We start from the raw sequence: 22,374 nt of genomic DNA on the forward strand, positions 1-22,374 counted from the left end.
CTCAGTTCATTCTCAGCATTCAATAGTCTCTCAAGTTTTGCATCCCTCTCTCTCCCCAACTCTCTCTCCCTCCTCCGCTCCCCCTGGTTCTCCATTAGAATGACATATGGCCCTTCATAGGAAAGTGGATGGACCTTGAGGGTGTCATGCTGAGTGAAGTAAGCCAGGCAGAGAAGGACAGACACCATATGTTTGCACTCATAGGTCTAGCAGGAAAACAAAATATATGTTAAACATATTTTAATGGTCTTACCTCATTATTAAGGAATGCATTTAAGAGAATTCAAACTCATCAAGCTGTTAAGTTAAACATGTAGAGCTTTTTGTATCTCAACTATACCTCAATAAAGTGATTTAGAAATAAAAATAGCAACATAAATATGAAAATTTCAGGGTTATATTTTATAAAGAGTAATTGCGATCTGTACACTGAAATCTATAAAACATTACTGAAAAGAACTCTTTGATGTAGAGATATATAGGGTTTTTAGGACAGAAGAGTCAATGTTGTTATGATGGCCATTTCCCCCCAATTCATCTAAAGATCCAATGCAATCCCAATCAAATCTCAGAGGCTTTTATATAGAAATTTCAAGGTAATTATAAAATTTAAATATAAAATGCAAAACACCTAAAACAACCAAAAAATTGAAAAGAAGAACAAAGTTGAAGAACCAACATTATCTGGTTTCAAGATTTATAAATTACAGTAATCAAGACAGTGTGCTATTGGCATAAAGATGGACAAATATATAAAAGTAATAAACCAGAGAGCCTAAAAATAGGCCCACACATATGTGCACAAACTGATTGTTGACAAAAGCCCAAGGGTGATCCAGTGGAGAAAAGAATGGACTTTTCAAAAAATGGAGCTTGGACAGCTTGATATTCATAGGCAAAACAAAGAGCTTCAATTCATATCTCACACTGTATATAAAACGTGATTCACATTAGATCATAGACCTAAATGTTAGAACTAAGACAATAAACCTCTGAAAAGAAAATGTGAGAAAAATATTCTCAACCTTAAATTAGGCAAAGATTTTTTTGGTTATTTATTTATTTAAGTGTGTGTGTGTGAGAGAGAGAGAGAGAGAGAGAGAGACAGAGAGAGAGAGAGAGAGCGAGAGAGCACAAGCAGGACAGGGACAGAGAGAGGGAGAGAGAGAGAATCCTGGGCAAACTCTGTGCTGTTAATGCCGACCCTGATGCAGGACTTGATCTCACAAACCATGAAATAGTGACCTAAGCTGAGATCCAGAGTCAAATGCTTAACAGACTGAGCCACCCAGGTATCCCCAAAGATTTTTAGATATGGGAGTCTATCTATTTTACTATAGACCCTACAGAAAATCTATCATTAAATCATAGAAACTAGAACAATGATGAAAAATACTTCCATGCATATGTAGAATCCTATTATTTAACAGCAATTTTCACAGGTATAATCTTCACCTACCTATTCCCCAAAATACTGATGCTTCAACTTTTAAAATTATAGATAATGTTATAATTGCATATATAATGTATATAGTTGCTGGATTATGTTTTTAAAATAAGAAAAAGAGAGATGAAATGAGAATGACTATTGCTTCAGTAAGTGTTAAAGCTTTTACAGAAAGTAGATACACTGAATTACACATACTCCCCTCTAATTCTTAGGCATAGTGTGAAGTTTCTGGAGAATACCATCTATCATGTCCTGTTACATAAAAAGACAAACATTGTTTTGGTAAATGTTCCTATTACTTAGATTCCAATCAATTTAAGTTTCTGTAAAGTCAGTGCTTTGTAATATAAAATCGTTTTATGTATCAGATAATTTCTATGCTCCAAGCATAGAAATGCATGACTTTTTTAATACACTTTACATCTGTCATATTGAATGCTTCACATGCTGTAGAGAGATCCACTGTCATTTAATACACAGAAGGGAATACTGCTTCGCCATTAATCTTATTTGTAAAGCATGTTTGCAGTAACCTTTAAATCTTGTTAATAAAACAAAACCAAAAAGAATAAGCAGATTGCTTACAGATCATTGTGGATGAAAGCATAAATGTCAGTGTCAGTGTTAGAAAACTTAGAATGCATTGCCATATTAAAGAAAGGGACCCCATAATTTGGGTCCCCAAACTACTTCTCTATAACAAATGTTTTATCTTAATCTGAAATAAAATCCATACCTAACATGAAATGAACAAAAAAACAATCCACAAAGAAGATTTTAAAATAAAAATAATTTTGTGAGGATTAACAATAATATAAACAAAGTATAAAGTAATTATGATTTCAAAATATGTTTTTCGACACATAAATGTTGGGTATAACTAGAGAAAAAGGGATGGTCCTCAGATTTTTGAATCAACTTAGAGTATATTCATTTATTCAATTAAAATGTTTATTGATCATCTACTATGTGTAAGAGTCTGTTATACAGTAGCAAAGCAACCAATGGGATTACAGCAGGGAGACAGAATGTTTCTCCCCAAGAATAAAGCATTTATAGTGTATGGGTGTATATGGAATCTTTGGAGATGGTTCAAAAAAGAGCTGAAAGAGGCAAAAAGTCTAACCAAGTGGACATCTATGTGGAAAAACATCTCAAACAGAGGGAAAAAGTAGAAAGTTCTAGTTTAGAGGAAGAGAATATGAAGTGTGTTGCAAGGTGAAATATAAAGGACACTTTGGCTGGAAAGGAGTCGATTTTGAGAGGTGGCATGGGAATTGGAGTAAAATATGAGGTCTGAGAAGCGACTAGTAGTCATGAAATCAAGTACAGAATTGTTGGTTTCTGTAACACACTGGGTTTGAATCAAAGTGAGATTCGATGTCATGGGAGTGTTTTGTGCAGACAAGTGACATAATCTGACTTATTTTTTAATGGGATTGCCTGGGTTGAGGAAGAAAGCACAGGGAGGGGGTAGAGAGCAGCCTGGATGCTGTGGCCCTGGTCTGGCTGGGGCAATGTGGAATTCTAGGCTTAGAACTTTCCCAGTGGGAGCAGAGCTGACAATGTCCTTCATTCCCTCTACACAGTAGTATTAATTATATTTCAAATGGATTTACTTTAGTAATGATTTTTTTCTACTTTAAGAGGGTAGAGAGAAGTCTTCAGGCAAAGGCACTTCAATTGTTTGTTCTTGTATTGCTTTTTCCTTTGATCAGGATTAAGTTGGAAGAAACTGTGCTGCTGTTTAAAAAAAAGCATTAGAATATCATTGCATCACACAACAGATGCATGTTTTCTGTAGCTTTATTTAAATCACTATTTTGTTTTCAGTTTTTAAATTTATGTTAAGTTACTCTGAAAAAATTGATGTGCAAAATTAACTACATCTCTATTCTACACAGGGATCACAATTTCTGAAAACTGTTATAATAACAGAAGAAAAAAGAAACAAAGCTTAATATGTCCCTTTCTTAGAATTTATCTGAAATTACCATTATATTTTCATAAATTGTTGTCATGTAACTAGGCAAGCAGTGTCTCCCAAAATTAATCATTATTTTATAAAACAGAGGGGAAGTAGGTATTTTGGTTGCTACTAATCTTTATCACTTTCATGTTTAAGGTGACAGGTAGCATTCATAACGTTGTCAACTGACTTTTTTTTTTTTATTTGTTTGTTTGAAGCTTTTGGAAACATGTCCAAAACATTGATGAGATGTTGGAGACCAGTTGAAACACAGTAAAATTCAACCCAATAAAATAGGACTGTTTTCTCTTCATCCACGTTGGAAATTTTCAAGAAGTGAACTATGACAATATATCAATTTTTGCTACTATTTCTACTCTGGGTGTGCCTGCCACATTTCTGTTCTCCAGAGATCATGTTCAGAAGGACTCCTGTACCCCAGCAAAGAATTTTAGGTGCACGTGTACCTAGGAGTGATGGCAAAGTTCTGCATCGTCAAAAACGTGGGTGGATGTGGAATCAATTTTTCTTACTGGAGGAATATACAGGATCTGATTATCAATACGTGGGCAAGGTAAGTTTGCACTGAAATGGCAAATATTTACATTCTTTCTTTACATGTCTTAGTAAGAAAAACTTAAAGGTTATCAAGATCATAGTTCCTATAAATTTTATTCTCTAAATATCCCTAAAGCAATTTTTGTTTATGGAATAGAAATTATAATTTGAAAAACTACAGCATAAATAAATAGAGCATGATAAAGGTAGAAATTCACTTGATAGACCTATTCTGTCCATTCCCTCATGGATTAAAGAAGTACTAAAATTACACTTTTAGAATTTGTAGTTAGAAATCAATGCTAGTGAGAAAACTATATGTCAATCTGGCTATTTGAAATGACTAGATAGGGAGGTAGATAGATAGATAGATAGATAGATAGATAGATAGATAGACAGACAGATGCCATGGTTCCCATTGTTCTTGATTTTAGCAAGGAAGAAAAGACATCTAAAAGTTGTTTAATATTCTATACAATGAGAAAGCAAATGTCATTAAAAATATGACCAAAGGCCAAAAAAATAGCTTTTTTTAAATAAGAAAACTAAGATAAGAGTGTTGTTTACTTTTCTTAAATCTCACTATGGGCACATTTACATAAAGGAAAAATAGACAAGTAAGTAGAAGTAGTTTACTTATTGTGATATGTGGACAGAGACAAGTTTTCACCCTATTCAGTTATAAAAGTGAGGAAAATCAGTTGTGGTTGGTAGTCGAATGAAAAGTAACCGTGAATGCTTGTGTGAACGACCTTGTATTCATTTTCACTTTTTTTTTTTTTTTTGCCACCATCTGAATGTATTAGAAGTTAGAAAGTGTCTTAGATTTCATGTTAATAGTCATGGTTATTATTTTTATGGACAGTATAAAAATATTTCAGAGAAGAAAGGAAAACACTAGCAAGATAAAAATAAACATAATCACATGTGAATACATCCCATCTTAACACTGTAAAATTATGATAGATACATTACCACGATGGAGAATTTTGCATTAACCTAAACTTTAATAGCTTCATTCAAATAATTAGAATTGTGCTAAAAATTTTTATCCTCCAAGAAAAACTATTTTAAAAAAATTATTTAAAGCAATTTTTCATTAAGTCTAAAATACTTTGATATGTTTTTTTCATGTTCCAATGATTTCAGTCCTCTTTAAATGTCTGGATATATGGCATAGATGGAATTAAAGGTTAAATGTTATATCAACTAGAAGGAGAAGGAAAAGCAACAGAAATCTGAGCAATATTGCCAGAAAGCACATAGTAGCAGACTTATCTCAGGTTGCATCTGATTGCATGCAATATCAGAGGATTAGGGTGCATTTTATGGTTGTTGTGAAAGGCAACTTGTAGTTAATGGAAGAGATCACCTGAAAATATACTAACAGAAATCTAGACCAAAGAAATTATAAATATTTTCCTTTGGTTTCTCCAGCACAAATAAATTATTTGGCTTATTTCCATATGTTTTCTTTTACCCAGTCCATTTTAATAAGGATTTGATAACTTGATAAATTAAATTCCCATTGCATTATATGCTCTCTCGTGATTGTCAAGTGACTTCTTATGTACTTTCGTTTGTTCTCTCCCAGAAGAATGTCAACCCCTTTACTTCATACCTCACTTTGTCTCTGGATCTGTGAATAGACTTTAGTATTTAGTTGATTGAAGCAACCTGAGTTGCACTGAATTGAATACCCAGAATCATCTGGTACTGGACGGTTCTTTGGTGGGGAAAATTAGTCTAGAATTTAAATCCCTATGGGCACTTAAACCTGATCAATACTTGCATATGCATTTTGATATAATGCAACTTGATATACAACTTAAGTTTTATTCTTATTTACTCTGATTTAAAAAGCAAATTAGAAAATTTTTTAAGAAGAACAAACATAAGGAATTTATGGGTTGTGTCCACTAGTTCCTTTCTACTTAATATGTGCTGAGTTATTAGATTAACATAAATTTATTAGGTTCTGTAGCTCTAAGCTTACTTCTAATGACCAACGTGCCTATTTTTGGGCTTCTTTTTCAGGACCATGTTGTAGTTTGTATCATTTATTAATGTCATACCTGTGAAGTAGCTATTTAAACATTTTCCTTTTCTATAGTATAGCACTTGCATTAATTAGTTATTATTTATATTGCATTAAATACTTATACAATTAAAAACCTTTTTTATATGTACACAGATTCACAGATGTCAAAAAGGCAATGTGCAATATAGAATATATTAATAAACATACATTATGATGAATATAAGACATTTTAAATCCCCTAAATATTCTTTCCAACAGTAGTTACAAGAAATTTAATACATATTCATCCTTTCAGAAATTTCACTTCCAGTTTTTACTACCTTTAAAGTATGAATATAATATTGATGCTAAATGCTTCAATGTCTCTAAGTTAGTTTAGATATATTAGTAATACACGTTCTAATTACCTGACATATGGAAGATTATGATATTTCCACATTGTAGTGGGGAATATTTGGGAAGCTAAAAATAAGAAAATGGAGAGAATTACACTTTTGGGGTGAAACAAGACTGAAAGCACATGTGTGAAGAGGGAATTTTTTTTAATACCAAACAGTTTGCCAACCAAATCCTATAAAGAATGGACTGATATATAATTTATCAGATAAAATCCCATTACTGATTAAGGGAAACAGGAAAAATACATTGCTTCTCATTGGGTAAAAGTTGAGGTAAGCTTAGGAAAAGAATATAATTGGGGTGCCTGGGTAGCTCAGTCGGTTAAGCATCTGGGTCTTGGTTCTGGCAGAAGTCATGATCTCATGTTTTTGCGTTTCAGCCCCATGTTGGGCTCTGCACTGTTCCCTGCCTGGGATTCTTTCTCCCTCTCTCTCTGCTCCTTGCGACTCCCACACTCTGTCTCTGTCTCAAAAACAAGCAAATAAATAAATAAACAAATACACTTTTAAAATAAAAGGAAAAACATGTAATCAATAATCAGAAGACTTAGGATGTAAACTTGTTTCTACCACTATTTTTCTCACAGTGGTTAAATCAACTAACTTCTCTTAGCCTTCATTCCTTCTCTATGAAGTCAAACTCTATGATTATGTGAATGGTTTAATTTATATATTTATCTTATGTACTTATATATAGAATAGTTTTAGCTACATTAATTTTAATATGTTCATCTTACTATATATTTATTTTTAATCTAATAATATTTTGCATTATAAAGTATATGAGAATTTTAAAATCCATTTAGAAAACTAAAAAGAAATAAACAGAAACAAAAAGAAAGAAAGAGACAGATCAGTAGCTGAATTGTCACTGCCATCATTGTTATTAAGAAACCAAGCCAGGAGCGCCTGGGTGGCTCAGTTGTTGGAGCTTCAGACTTCAGCTCAGGTCATGATCTCAGTCCATGAGTTTGAGCTCCATGTCAGACTCTGCTGACAGATCTGATCCTGGAGTCTGCTTCAGATTCTGTGTCTCCCTCTCTCTCTCTCTCTCACCTCCTTTGCTCACATATTGACTCTCTGTCTCTCAAAAATAAATAAATATTAAAAAAAAAAAAAAGGAACCAAGCCAAGAGGCACTTGAGTGGCTCAGTCGATTGAACATCTGACTCTAGACTTGGGCGGGTCATGATCCCAGAGTCGGGGGCCAGCCCTGCATCAGTCTTCACACAGAGCATGGAGGTGCTTAATATTCTCTCTCTCTCTCTCTCTCTCTCTCTCTCTCTCTCTCTCTCTCTCTCTCTTTATCCCCCCCCCACTGCTCTCCTGGCTCTCTCTCCAAAATTAAACAACAACAACAACAACAACAAACCCAAAGCCAGCCAATAATGAACTCAAAGTATTTCTTTGTTCAGCTCTTAATCTTAATGATAAAAACACATTTTCCTCTAATCATTCAATCAAATAAATTTTAAACCAAAATATATTTGTTGTAAGTTTTTCTTTCTTTTCAGTGAGATAGTAACAGAATTTACTTTTAAGACATTTATTTTATAGGATTATACCACATCCCCTTTTTTCACCTTCCATAGCAAAGGGTTTAAAATCTGAACTTCAAGTAATCTACTTTTGTACTATATTGCTTTCATTTTGCATCCTTCTCTAGATAATGTTAGTTTTCCAATTTAAGATTTGGGAATCATTGTAACTATAAACTATTTTTATTTGCTTAAATACAACTTTTTAAAAAATGTTTTACTTATTGATATGGAGACAGAACATGAGAGGGGGAGGGGCAGAGAGGGAGACACAGAATCAGAAGCAGGCTCCAGGCTCCGAGCTGTGAGCACAGAGCCCAACACAGGGCTCAAACCCACAAACATGAGATCATGACCTGAGTCAAAGTCAGAGGCTTAACCGACTGAGCAACCCAGGCACCCCTAAGTACAACTTTTAATCACAGTTTCTTATCACCTGATTCAGTTTCCCTGAACAAATAATTTCAAATATCTAGGTTCCAAATCTTCAAATAATATGCATAATGACATTAACTGGATACTCTTATCTGTACTACACTGTATATTAACTGACATGAATTTAAATTAAAAAAACTAAACTAGATACTCTTGAATTTACTTTAAGCTGTAACAGATATACAGTTCTAAGAGAAATACTAATTTTATTTACTACAAAAATTTTGTATTCATTTTATATAATAATTAGTCTCAAGTGGAGAAGAGCATATTAAAATTAGACCTCTACAAAACCAGATACTGAGAAAAACCCCTAACACCAAAAAAATCAATAACATATTTGGGTAACAATAACCTGATTTTGAGTCAGCATAGTAAAACAATTCATTCTAGGATGTGAAAATATAATAATACTTTATAAATAATTAGGGTAACTGCCTACCTTATTGGTATAATGAAAACAATTGGCGGGGGAGGTGGTGAGGGGGATGCTCCTGGCATGTAGGTGGCAGAATCCTTGTTTCCTGCTAAAAATCCTACAAAGCATAGACCTCCATAGAATTTTCTAGTTCTAAAAATCAACAGTGCTAAGACCGAGAAATCATGTCCTAGTTTGCTAGTCTTTTACATTTTCCTACATAGCTCAATCTTTATTTTCATTCTTTCTGGGTTCTTGCTTCTGAATGTCCTCCCAGTTATTTTATATCTCCCTTCCAGAGCTGCTATTAGTATTCACTTTCTGGAAAGGACTTCTCTCAAGATCTCCTCTCCTTCATGTCCTATCTGCTCCTTAAGGCATACATTTGGATCCAGCCTCTTGATCATCTGTCTCTGTAGACTGTGAGCTCCACCAGCCCCCTAGAAATGAAATATGCATTCATTCTTTCAGTAAATGTCTAGAAGGCCCACTGCTCAGGTACTGTTACTTTTATTAAGTATATGATAGAGAAAATATGATTTCTCTGCTCACAAAGTATCTGCCTTTAAGAGAAGGAGAGAATAATAAATAAAGCTAACAGGAATGTATGAGGCTCTTTTAATCTCTGAAAGAGCATAGAACCCAAAAGCCACCACCAACAAAAAAAATAAGTGCCAACTATCCCCATGTTTTATCTCTGCAGCATTTGTATGTAAAGTGGAAATAAAGGAGATTTGGGATTTGCATCACATAAATCAGTGTTATTAAAATTTGAGATTGGGGAGCTAAGGTATATTCTTTTGTTTTTTACTTATCTGTTTATTTCTTTGGAGGTCTTTGGTGTACAATGCCTCATAAAAAGTGATCATTGGAAATTTCTAGAAGAACTTCTAAAAACGTGATCCATGAAAGAATAACCTAACTCTAAAAAGAATACCAGAAATACCAACTGTGCCCACCGTATTAGACCATGTTCCTTTCACCCTTAATAATGTAGGTACAATCAAGTTACAATGGAGAAAGAGTAGTTCGAACTATGATAGAGACAGGAAGACTGCCCTGACACCCCCTCTGCAGCTGTCCTGGGGTGAACAGATCTGAACTGAGCACATGGAGATACTTATGCTACATAAGAGTTCAGAAATTCAAACATTTTAATGGATGTTAAATATCCTCTTCAGAAATTTGGATATTTTAATAACTGTAATGATACTGTTCTTGACACTAAAAAAATTCTGGGTCACTTTTTAAAAAAAAATTTTAATGTTTTATTTCTTTATGAGAGAGAGAGAGACAGAACACGAGCGAGAGAGGGGCAGAGAGAGGCGGAGACACAGAATTTGAAGCAGGCCCCAGGCTCTGAGCTGTCAGCACATAGCACAACGTGGGGCTCGAACTAATGAACCATGAGATCATGACCTGAGCCAAAGTTGGACGTTCAACCGACTGAGCCGCCCAGGTTCCCCTCCTGGTGACTATTTTTAAAAACAGTTCAAACATGACCAAAAAAGGCCTGTATTAAACAAACAAATAACAACAACAGACAAACCTTTAGCTGTTCAATGTATATAGACCTGATTTTAGAGTGGGGGGGGGAGGAGGCAGGTGGAGTGTTAATTTATGGTTAATTTCTATTTGAACCCTATTAATTGCAGCCACTAAAAGAATGAGGCATGAAACAAATAACACAGTAGATAATTTTAGATAGAAAAAGTCCCAGAAGAAAGTAAATTAGGGTGATGTGACAGACATTGGCAGAGTCTTCTTTAGATTAGGAGGTTATAGACCTTCCTGATGAGGGGACATTTGGACTTCTGGATGGATAAAGACATTATTTCCCTGATATAGAAAGACTACAAAATAAGACAGATCTGAATTAGAGTTCTTAAGATCTTCTTACATTAATCCTCAAGCGAGAGGTAATAAAAGCATTTTTAAATAGAAGCCTGGCCTGCAGAACATTGATAATGTTTTCCAGGCAGACCACCTCTTGGTTTTTAATTCTCAAAATGCATACAATATTTATATCTTTCAATACAATGATATTTCAGCCAGCAGTTATATAGGGAAAATATGCTTACATCCTTAGATTTTAACAAAGCCATATTTAGGAAGGTAATTGAGTTGCATTCCAGATATACTTGCATTGAAGATAAAACTTCAAAACCAGGCATGGATGACTTGAAGATAGCAAAGGTTGTCAAAAAGAAAGTGTATCCAAGATTTGTAAACACAGAGAAGCCATGCTAATTCATATTAACCTTTAGGTGATCATTTTAAATATTAACAAACATTATAGCATGTTATTCATAGTATACAGATTTTATTGTACTTTGGTTACTTTTTAGAAAATTGGCTTTGAGTTTAGATGTAATGTGTGAGCAATTATATTTTTTCTCATTTAAAATAATAGGAAATAGGGTCACTTTTAGCATTTTCAAGCAAAACATCAAATGTCAAATGTTGAATGTTAAAAATAAATGGCATTATATTTACAAGAAAAACGGAATTAAGTAGAGGATGCTCATATATAAATAACAACCATAATCATCTTTTTACTTACAAGATTTTACTGGTAGTAGTGATAATATATATTTTCTACAATCTTCCATGAAGTTATTTGCATAACATGTTACCAAATATCAAGATTGTTCGTATATACATGTGATTTCATTCTATAGCCTTCATGAGACAACACACACACACACACACACACACACACACACACACACACACACACACACCACCTAAATATATTTACCACACTCCACTGCCCATACTGTTGTGGGAAGTCTACCCTTGTTCCGTTCCGTTCTCCCATTTTTCCCCCCCTTGAGTTACTGTCCCAGAGAGTCTGTGAATGTTGTCATCTTTTCTTTCTTACCACAGTCTTACTTTTGTATATTCCTGTCTCCTGTTCACCATTTTATTAATCCTTCTCCATGGAAACCTCTTCTTTCCTTTTCCTGTTTCTTCATTTAGCCACGTAGCATTTCTTAAAATCTACCTCCTTCTGTCACATTCCTTGAACTTACTTTTATTGGAATGTATTTTAGAAAAAGATAATTATGGGTTTATTTCCTAAAAGTATTTTTTCTGTGATTTTAGGCCAATAAATTCACAAAGACTAGTAATCATTGGAAGTAGATAGAAGGGTGTTCAAAATAATAATAAACTGATGACAATAAAAATGACTCAAAATTTTTTTCGGTGTCAAATAAATTTTAGAAAATCTTACCTATTATCTAAAAATATTCAAATTCAAATAAAAATTTAAATCTATAATTTAACCCATCATTTTTCAAACAAACTTATAAGAAACATGATTACTTTATAATGAAACTTAAGTGAAAATTGAGTAGATTTTTAACAAAAACTCAGGAGAAATCTCCATAGATGAAAAATGTATTAAATTGCACATAAATTTGCTTAGCATAAAGTATCTCAGTGTAATTTATCAGTAACAGGTGCATGTGTAATGGTCATGAAGCATGGGAAATTATTATTATTGTATTATGAATTTCTACCAAAGCCCTCTCATTTTCTTTCTTGGAGACAATACATAATTATATATTCAATTAAATTCTGTCCCCATTGTACTGAAGAATAATGTTCTTTTCAGTAAAGAAAATGAAAGTGGGATGTATGTTATTGTGTTTGCTCACCAATGTCTCACACTTGGTAGATGTTCATATATTCAAATTCTCAGTTGCTTCTTATGAAAGCATGAAAAGGAGGGAATACTTTAATAAATTTTCTGAAGTGAGTTCTTACATATTCACATAGTTAAATTTCTACATTCATTTTAGTAAAGAATAGTATTAAACCTTAATATTTTATTACCATTATTATTACTGTTGCCATTATTATTATGGTGATGCTAATTGGATAACTGTTCTATGGCTTTTCATAATTGCAACTAAAAGCACAGTATGGGCATGTCATTTCCATATAGAGGGACTAAATTTAGAGAAGGGAGCAGTAATTTTATTGGAATATAGTATATAACCTTTGGTTCTCTCCTTAGATCCCCAACCCCCAATAGGCAGAGGGTATTTTATGTACATTTCATATTCCCTTTTCAATAAAATTCTTTCACTTCTTTAATTTCACATTTCAAACCACACTGTATGTGTTTATGGATTACATAAAACTATTAAATTTAGAATTTTAAATTCAGATGTTAACTCTCAGCTGAGTACTAAAACTATTTTATGAAGTAGGAAATTTTACAAAGTAAGAGCATGTACTATTATAGGGCTTTTTCTAAAGGAACATTTCCCATTTTGACTGCTATTTAGCTTAAATTCCATAAGTGAACTTCTCAGTCCAGTGTTGTGTCTTCCAAATCCCCCTACAATGCTCCAAGACCACTGAGGTTTGCAGTTTTCCTTGACACCAATTTCACCACAAACCTACATCAAATCTGCACCAAATTTAGTTTGTACGTATGTGTTTGACTATTCTAAGTCTAGCAGAACAGAAGGGTAGAGTTGTGAATCATGAACGGACCCAGTTTCTGCATCCGTGATGGCTGAGATTCTGAAGGAAAATAATAGAAAAATACAGCAAAGATCAAGGACATGACTTTGGATTAAAAATCAAATAGCATACAGGTAGAGGCAGAGGACATCCAAGGCAAAGCTGGCTTGTGGGGTCGTGGAAGGAAGGGCTAGACTAGCATTATTACAGAGGTCATGGGAGGAAAAAAAACTGCAAAGAATAAGTGGCTAATTTTGTTGTGTAATGCAAACTCAACCAAAAGACAGGTGTAACAACCTAAAAATCATTGTGGACCAAGGAGAGAGTTACTTTAATCATCTGAGGCAAATGGGAGTCAGTTAGCTTTAGGTTGAACAGTTTATCATAGGCATATCATGAATGAGACACAGTAAGTGAAAGGTGAGAGATATTTTGAAATGATGAAGAGTTAGTGATAGGATATTATGACGTGGACAGAAAGAGAGGATGTGAATGTACAAAAACAGATGAACTCTCTTTCCTTATCAAAAATTAGAATTGGGGGTGCCTGCGTGGCTCAGTTGGTTAATTGTCCGACTTTAGCTCAGGTCATGATCTCAGTTTGTGAGTTCGAGCCCCATGTCAGGCTCTATGCTGACAGCTCAGGGCCTGGAGCCTGTTTCAGATTCTGTCTCGTTCTCTCTTGGCTCCTCCCCTGCTCACACTCTGTCTCTCTTTCTCTCTCAAAAGTAAATAGATATTAATAACATTTAAAAAATTAGATTGAAATATCTCTATTACATTGACAGTGATCATCGCAAATAATCATGATCATTAAACAAATAGAATGTTCTCATTTAAATCACCAACAGAAGTAAAAGAATTAAAAAAACACCTTTCTTGCCACTAGTACTTAACACACTACTGAAAGCAAAATTTGGTGTAAATATTATTACATATGGTTTTATGTGAGAATTAAATAAAATATAATTTACAATAATCTGAAACACACTGATATATCCTGATAAGGATAACTCTAAAGTTTGATCTATTTATCATTACCTAATATTACAGTAACCTCATGAAGTATTTTTTATTATTATCTCTCTTTTATAATTTAAAAATTATGTCCTTATTTTCTAAATAAGTGGTCTAAGGGCACCAGTTAAATAACTTGTAGAGCTGGGGTTCTAACCCAGAAGGGATCACTCCAGAGTATATACAAGCCAATGTTACACCTCATTACACCATTATTAATAACATTCTTATTGTTATTTTTTAATACTTTATAATTTTTTTAAGAGACAGAGAGAGACAGCAGGAGCAGGGGAGGGTCAGAGAGAGAGGGAGACACAGAATCAGAAGTAGGCTCCAGGCTAGGTGCTAACTGTCAGCACAGAGCCCGATGCGGGGCTCAAACCCACAAACTGCAATATCATGACCTGAGCTGAAATTGGATGCTTAACTGACTGAGCCACGAGGCGCCCCATTCTTATTGGTATTAATATTCTGTATGTCACCTCACCAAAAACAATTACTTTCTTATTTAAACTATATAATGATAAGTATGTTAACTGTCTTTCTTTTTGGAATGATATCAATAGGAAAATCACATAGGTAACAGGTATATTTCCATTACATCATAGAGATATCAAATTTATTTCGTTTGCCTTATTTAATTTATATATGGAATTGAAAATGCATTTACTTTTTATAAAATTTGAAGGACAAAATAGAGTATGCAGTTAAAACCAAGACTCCCACCATGATCCTCAGGCATTCATAGTTCTCTTCCTAAGAAACAATTGCATTTACCAGGTGTTTTTTGGCGGTGGGTATGTATTTCAAGAGATGTTATAGAACTATATAAACACACATACATGATTTGTTTTTTACGTAAATGGTAATGTACTTATGCAATCTTATATAATGTAGGTTTTTTTAACTTAAAAATATAATTTGAGAACTCTCAATTTCAGTAAATGAAGATTTATTTAAAAAAATTTAGTGGGGTGACTGAATGGCTCATTCAGTTAAGTGTCCGACTTTGGCTCAGGTCATGATCTCACGGTTTGTGGGTTCAAGCCTTGCGTCGGGTTCTGTGCTGACAGCTCAGAGTCTGGAGCCTGTTTTGGATTCTGTGTCTCCCTCTCTCTCTGCCCCTCACGCATTCGTGCTCTGTCTCAAAAATAAATAAACTAGAAAAAATATTTAAAAATATTTAGTATGTGTATAGTATTATTTATTGTGGATATATCATAATTTACCATTTTCCTTTTGATAAGAATTTAGTTATTACCAATAATTTAATAACAACTTGAACTGTCATTCCTCACACTGCTAGCGTATCTTCAGCAATATGACTAAAGGTGGAGGTGCGGAAGCAGTCTTGAGATGTTTAATCCTTTAATAGTATTGCTAAATGCCTCTTCAGTGGTGTTTCAGTTTATGACACCAACAGCACTGGGCGGGAGCATTTCCCCAAAGTTATATCAAATCTCTATAGGATCATCATTGTTTAGTTTTTCCCATCTTATGAATGAAAACACATTTCTCTTATTTTAAGAGACAATGAGTATTTCTCCATGTGTTTGAAGTATTTTCTGTTTCTTTGATTGAGTGTTTATATCTTTTACCAAGTTTTATACTGGCAAGATAGTCAGGTTTTTTTAAATCCATAACTTCACCTTATTAACTGACCTTTAAGAATTTTTTTTTTATTTTCAAATGTAATTCATACTGAAGGTTGACTAAAACACATATATACACCTTGATGGATAAATAAATATAAATCAGTGGAAATGGAAAATTGCTAACCCTGTGAAACTTTCTCTGTGGACACATTAACACCATTTCTCCTTTCTGGATGTCTCGATAAGCTCATTTTGTGTTAATAATGCCTTTACAGTATGAGCTTCCATGTAGCCAATCTTAAACAAAATGCTAGAGCTTTTATTACGTTTCTGAAATCAGGTGTAATTATAGTTCATATATTATTTTGTGTCTTTTTTCCTTTGTTCAAATAGGCTTATGAAACTAACACATTATGTAGAGGATTTCTTTATATGACTGTGTTTGGATTTAGTGAGATACTATTAATAATGGATATGTGATATTGTCCCTTCCTCTAGCTTTGACTATTACTAAAAATGCTCTTCTGAACATCTGAATATGCATTCTGATATATATGTATTCTGAAAGTTTAGAGTATATAATTAGGAGTAAGACTGCTGATCTGTATGGTGTGTCCCCAGCCTTAATTTTCCCAGAGAGTTCCTTAGCTTCCTAAATGCTAACCAGCACATATTCCCACTGGCAGTACAAAAGAGTTCTGTTACTTTAGACACCCAACCTTGTGATTTAACCACCCCAGCCCCCAATTTTACTTAGCATTTTCCTAAGAAACCGTGAGCTTTCATTTTTATGAAAAACTTTTTCAAGTGTTTTGCCAGTTGTTTCTTTAGGTCACCTATTTTTTTTTCTTATTGATTCCTTCATCTCCAAATCCATAATAGCTTGTGGAGCAGGCACCTGTTATTTTACTAGTTCACATCACTAAATAAAAGACAACCCATCCTATGTCATGAAGCTCATGGTTTTAGTGGGAAATGCAGGAAATAAAAATAAACATAACAAATCTATTACTATTATAATATGCCAGAATATGAAGAGTGCTATTAGAAAAGAAGAGATAGGGGTGCCTGGGAGGCTCAGTCAGTTGAGCTTCCAATTCCTGATTTTTGGCTCCGGTCATGATGCCAAGCTGTGGAATTGAGCCCTGAGTCAGGCTCTGTGCTAAGCGTGAAGCCTCCTTAAGATTATCTCTGTCTCTGTCTCTGTGTCTCTCCCGCTGTCGCTCTCCTCCACTCTTTTTTTTTTTTCTCTCTCAAATTCAAAACAAAAGAGGCAGGACAAGGGGTGAGGAATATTGGAGGAAATTAAAGAAGTAACTAAGCAGCTATCAGCGAAATATATACATATGCTGCAAACACTCCGAATCAGGAGGTTCCCTGTGAGAGCAAGGAAGTGAGTGTGGAACAAAGAAATCAATAAACAGGTGGTAGAAGGAGTGGTCTGAGAGGTGATGGGATGTCCAGACCTCCTAAGAAATAGTAGACAGAATGGTGGTCCCCAAGATATCCACATCCTACTTCTCAGAATTTGTGGCTGAGTTGGTTACGCACCAACCTCGGCTCAGGTCATGATCTCGCTGCTTGTGGGTTCAGGCCCCCAGCGGGGCTCTGTGCTGACAGTTCAGAGCCTTGAGCCTGCTTCCGATTCTGTGTCTCTTGCTCTTTCTCTGCCCCTCCACCACTTGTGCTCTGTCTCTCTCTGTCTCAAAAATGGATAGACATTAAAAAAAATTAAGTTTATTTATTGAGAGAGAGAGAGAGAGAGAGAGAGATAGCATGTGAGCAGTGGAAGGGCAGAGGGAGAGAGAGAAAACCAAGTCAAGTGCACTGTCAGTGCAGAGCCTATGTGGGGCTTGAACCCACCAACTAAGAGATCATGATCTGAGCCTAAGTCAAAACCCCAACGCTTAACCAATTCAGCCACCCAGGCGCCCTAATGGATATATGAATTTAAATAGTAAAACAAGACTATGCAGGTGTAATGAAATAAAGGACATTGAAATTGGGAGATTAGCCTGCTTTATTCAGGTGATCCCAATGTACCCACATGGGAGAGATATAAGAGGGTCAAGGTCAGAAAAAAGACATAACAGTGGACCTAGGGATTAGAGTGATAAACTGTGAAAATGGAGGGAATGGATGCCAGCCAATGAATGCAAAGAGCCGCTAGAATATGGAAACTGTGAGGAAGTGAGGAAGTATTCTGACTTTTACTCTGAGTGAAATAGAAAGTTATGGAGAATTTTTGGCAGAAGACTGGCACTACATGAATTACATTTTAAAAATATCCTTCTGGCTTCTGGCTTTAAAGTTGATACAACAGAAGTGTCTGCAGTATTATACATGGAATGTTAGGGGTTGTTGTGTATGAGACAGAAAAATTTAGGGGAACCTGGGTGGCTCAGTTGGTTAAGCGCCAAATCTAGATTTCAGTTTAGGTCATAATCTTGGGTTTGTGAGATCCAGTTCTGTGCTGAGAGCATGGAGCCCACTTGACGTTTTCTCTCCTTCCCTCTCTGGCCTTCCCCCATTCACAGACACATTCTCCCCCCTCTCTCTCTTACAATAAATAAATAAAAGTTTTAAAAAACAGTTGGTCCAACTAACTGTAAAGATGGATTTGCTTTTATTTGGGAATGCATGACATAAAAGAAGTAAGTGTTTTGAAAGAAGAGGACATAGGGCCAGTTTTAGGGGTAGACCGACACTGAAACATGTGTAAAATAGAGGAGAATCTAGGGGAAGAGAAGAAAAACACAATAAATGCAACGGAACATGAGCATACCTTGAACTGCAGGGAACACTAAGAGCTTGGAGTGTCTTGGAATATAGGTAAAGAAAATGTTTGGAGAAAAGTTTGGATTAACTATGTCAAGGCTGCTGGAAAGTCAAGTATGTTGGGATGTTTTTTTAATGTCCTATATACGTATATATAGAAAATCTCAGTGGTTTGTTATTCTGTGTCTTATTCCCTCACTGGCTTAACATCGGCTTTTACTTTGAGGAGGGCACATGTGGAGACTTTTAAATTGAATACTAACGCTAGTTTCTCGGAGATTATAGGTGAACTTGATATTATGGTTTCAATGATATGGTCATCCAGAATTCGTATTACAGTGGATTAAAAAAGGAATGAAGGGAGAGAAATTGGAGAAAGTACGTGCCAGCAACTTTAGAGAGTCTTGCTACAGGAGGGAGTAATGTATGCAGCAGGATCTGGCAGAAGAGAATGTTAGTGGGATCATTTACCTGTCTTTCTGCAGAAGAAAACTCTAAAGCTGCACTGAATAGATGATATGAGAGGGAGCACCTTTGTTTTGCTCATAGTTTTTTAAAGAGTTCAACATTTTGCTATTAATTGTGAAGTTTCTTAGGGTTTTTAAAAATATTTTTATTATACTAAAAATTGCCTTTTCATCCGAATGTGCTATGTTTTTAAATCATAAATGAATATGAAATCTTATCAAATATATTTATGTATCTATTGAACTGTTTATTTTCCCATTGATATGTTAATCTGGGGATTGATTTAAATGATTTTTCCTGTTTGAACTAAACTTGTAGAGTTGAAAAAATTCACATTTGTTAATGATATAATAGCTATTTTTGTTTTCTTATTTTGTTTAAAATTCTACTGTTATAAAATCATGTAGTTTTATCCAAGATATCACCCTGTGAAGTTTCTGTGAGTCTAATCTTGTTGCATTTAGATATCAAACTTATGATAATCACATAAAATGAAATAGAAAATGATATCACTTAATATAACAAATAATTTGTGTGTGATTGAATTATTGCTTTCATGAATGTTAGCTAGAATTCACTAAAAATACACTAGGATGCAATAGCTTTTTGTAAGAAAGTTTGGCCTGTTGACTTACTTTCTTTAACCGTCATAGGCTGCTCAGTTTCTCTTTCCTTCTTAGTTTCTATAAATTGCATTTTTGGCATCTATTAAATATTTCTTTGAAAGAAACAAAACAATAATGCAGAAAAGAGTCCCCAAGAGACTTTTTAACATATACTATTTCATTTAAATATTTTACTTGTACAGAAGAGTTGCAAAGGTGTAGAGAGTTTCTATTAACTCCATACTCAGGTTTGCCTACTGTTAAGATTTTAAATTACCATAATACATTTGTCACAAATAGTGAACAATATGTATACTTTGTTATTAATAACACTCTCTTTTTTATTAGGATTTCATTGTACCTTTTCTAATGACCATTTTCTCTTCCAGGATCCCAGTAGGAGACTGTATTGTATTTAACTATCATATATTCTTAGTCTTCTCTGACTGTAGAAGTTTCTCATATTTCTTTCTTTTTTTTATTTTTTGACTTTGCCATTTTTGAGGCGTACTAATGAGGCATTTTGTAGAATGTCTGTCAATTGGACTACCCTGATATTTTTCGCAAGCGTAGATTGTGGTTATGGACTTTGGGGATTTCGAGACCACGGAGGTAGAGTGTCAGCCTTAGCATCATATGATAGCCTGGGCACTTGCTTTTAGTTTTACTTATCACTGATACTGTTAATGTTGTTTTGAAATCTGGCTAAGGTGTCCAGTATAGCATCACTTTCCACATTGTACTCTGGAAATGAATCACTGAAGGATAGCCCACACTCAAGGGACAGACACTTATGTTCTAAATCCTAGAGAGGTAGAATCTACAAAATTATTTGAAATTCTTCTGTTTGGGGAATGTGTCTCTTCTTTCGTGTTTGTTTATTTAATAATTTATTTATATTTATACAGATATGTGAGTTTATTTTTGCATGTTGGATTACAAAATAATGTTACTTAACTTGTTGCTTGAATTCATCCAGCTTTGGCCATTGGGAGCTGTTTCAGATTGGCTCCTGTGTTCCTTTGACCTACCCCATCACTTTGCTTTTGGAGCATTTTCTTATTTTCTAGTACCATAAGATATGCCAGTTTAGTCTTGTATATTTCCTGCCCCAGCACTGAAACAAGCTTTATTCAAAGCGAACTTTATTTATTTATTTATTTATCTATTTATGTTTTATTTATTTTTTTTGAGAGAGAGAGAGTCAGCGTGAGCAGGGGAGGGACAGAGAGAGAGGGAGACACAGAATCTGAAGGCAGGCTCCAGGCTCTGTGCTGACGTGGAGCTCGAACCCATGATTCATGAGATCATGACCTGAACCAAAGCCAGATGCTTAACCAAGTGAGCCACCCAGGCTCCCCTCAGAGGGAACATTTTTTAAAATATTTCTAAGTGTATTTATTTATTTTGATACAGAGACTGTGTGAGTAGGGGAGGGTCAGAGAGAGAGAGAATCCCAAGCAGGCTCTGCACCATCAGTGCACAGCCTGATGTGGGACTTGAACTCATGAAACCACTAGATCATGACCTTAGCCGAAACTGAAAGTCAGATGCTTGACGACTCAGCCACCCAGGTGCCCCCAAAGGGGACTTTTTTTTTAAGTAAGAAAGCAGTGAGAATTTAAATCAAATAATATCACTATCCCAAAAAACACATGGCTCTGACAACAAAAAGAAACAAACAAACAAAAAATCAATACATTAAGAGAAATTCTAAAAGGTGAGAGAACCTGTTATGGAAATTACATGCAATGCATAGCAGCAACACAGTAATAGAAAAGTCATCCTCTCTCCTTGCTGTTGGAGCTACTGGATAACAACATAGGGAATTTAAATTCAATTATAACTGATAAAATTGAAGAAATGCAGATGACAGGTCATCACAAAGAAAAGTGCAAATTGTCCTTAGAAATGAGAGAGATAATATCTTAGAAATAAAATGGAAAAAAAGTAAACTTATTGGCAGATTAATAAAAAATACATATATGTGAATGATAGCACTATAATTTGATTTAAATGATCAGAAATCAATATTTTAGACAATATATAAAAATCATGTTTTTATATATTCAATGCAATAATTCTAGTTTGCACAATTTAGAAAGTATTAATACTAGAAAAATGTTCATATAAATACTATTTATAAAGCAACAAATGGAAAATCCAAAATCCCCACAACAGAATAGTTACTAAGCAATTAAGAATCTTAAAATAATGTAATATTTGCCTGAGTCTTAACAAATATGCAGACTATGAAAGCACTTGGAAGTGTCTTAAATTAATTCTTAGAAAGATGGAGCATTAGACTGCTCTAAAATTTCAGACTGAGAATGCAGAACATATTTAGGGTGAAGTTTATCTCTGTCTCAGCTCAATTTGAATAACTCTTAAGATTTTACTTGAAAATAGTCTTCTATTTTACAATTATTCTTCATTCTGGTGGAGAGACTTTCTTGGTGAAAGTTCAAGATGATTAATTTCAGTTCTAAGTTATATATTGGGGTATTCAAATTATTTACATTTAATATAATTATTGATTTGTTTAGGGTTTAAAAAATTTTTAATGTTTTATTTATTTTTGAGACAGAGAGAGACATGGCATGAGAGGGGGAGGGACAGAAA

At 34.3% G+C, this 22,374-nt stretch overlaps 1 protein-coding gene across 2 annotated transcripts in view; it reads left to right on the forward strand.

Annotated features, from left to right (window-relative positions):
* Positions 1 to 22,374, forward strand: part of LOC115293259 (cadherin-10) — a 177,636-nt gene that overhangs the window by 57,321 nt on the left and 97,941 nt on the right. For both annotated transcript variants that reach the window (XM_029941056.1, XM_029941057.1), the window contains exon 2: positions 3,638 to 3,993. In XM_029941056.1, coding sequence (XP_029796916.1) covers positions 3,763 to 3,993 — 231 coding nt within the window. In that variant the 5' untranslated portion in view covers positions 3,638 to 3,762. The remainder of the gene's footprint in view (positions 1 to 3,637; positions 3,994 to 22,374) is intronic.

Source organism: Suricata suricatta, chromosome 6, assembly GCF_006229205.1.
Source record: "Suricata suricatta isolate VVHF042 chromosome 6, meerkat_22Aug2017_6uvM2_HiC, whole genome shotgun sequence".
Classification (NCBI taxonomy): Eukaryota; Metazoa; Chordata; class Mammalia; order Carnivora; family Herpestidae; genus Suricata; species Suricata suricatta.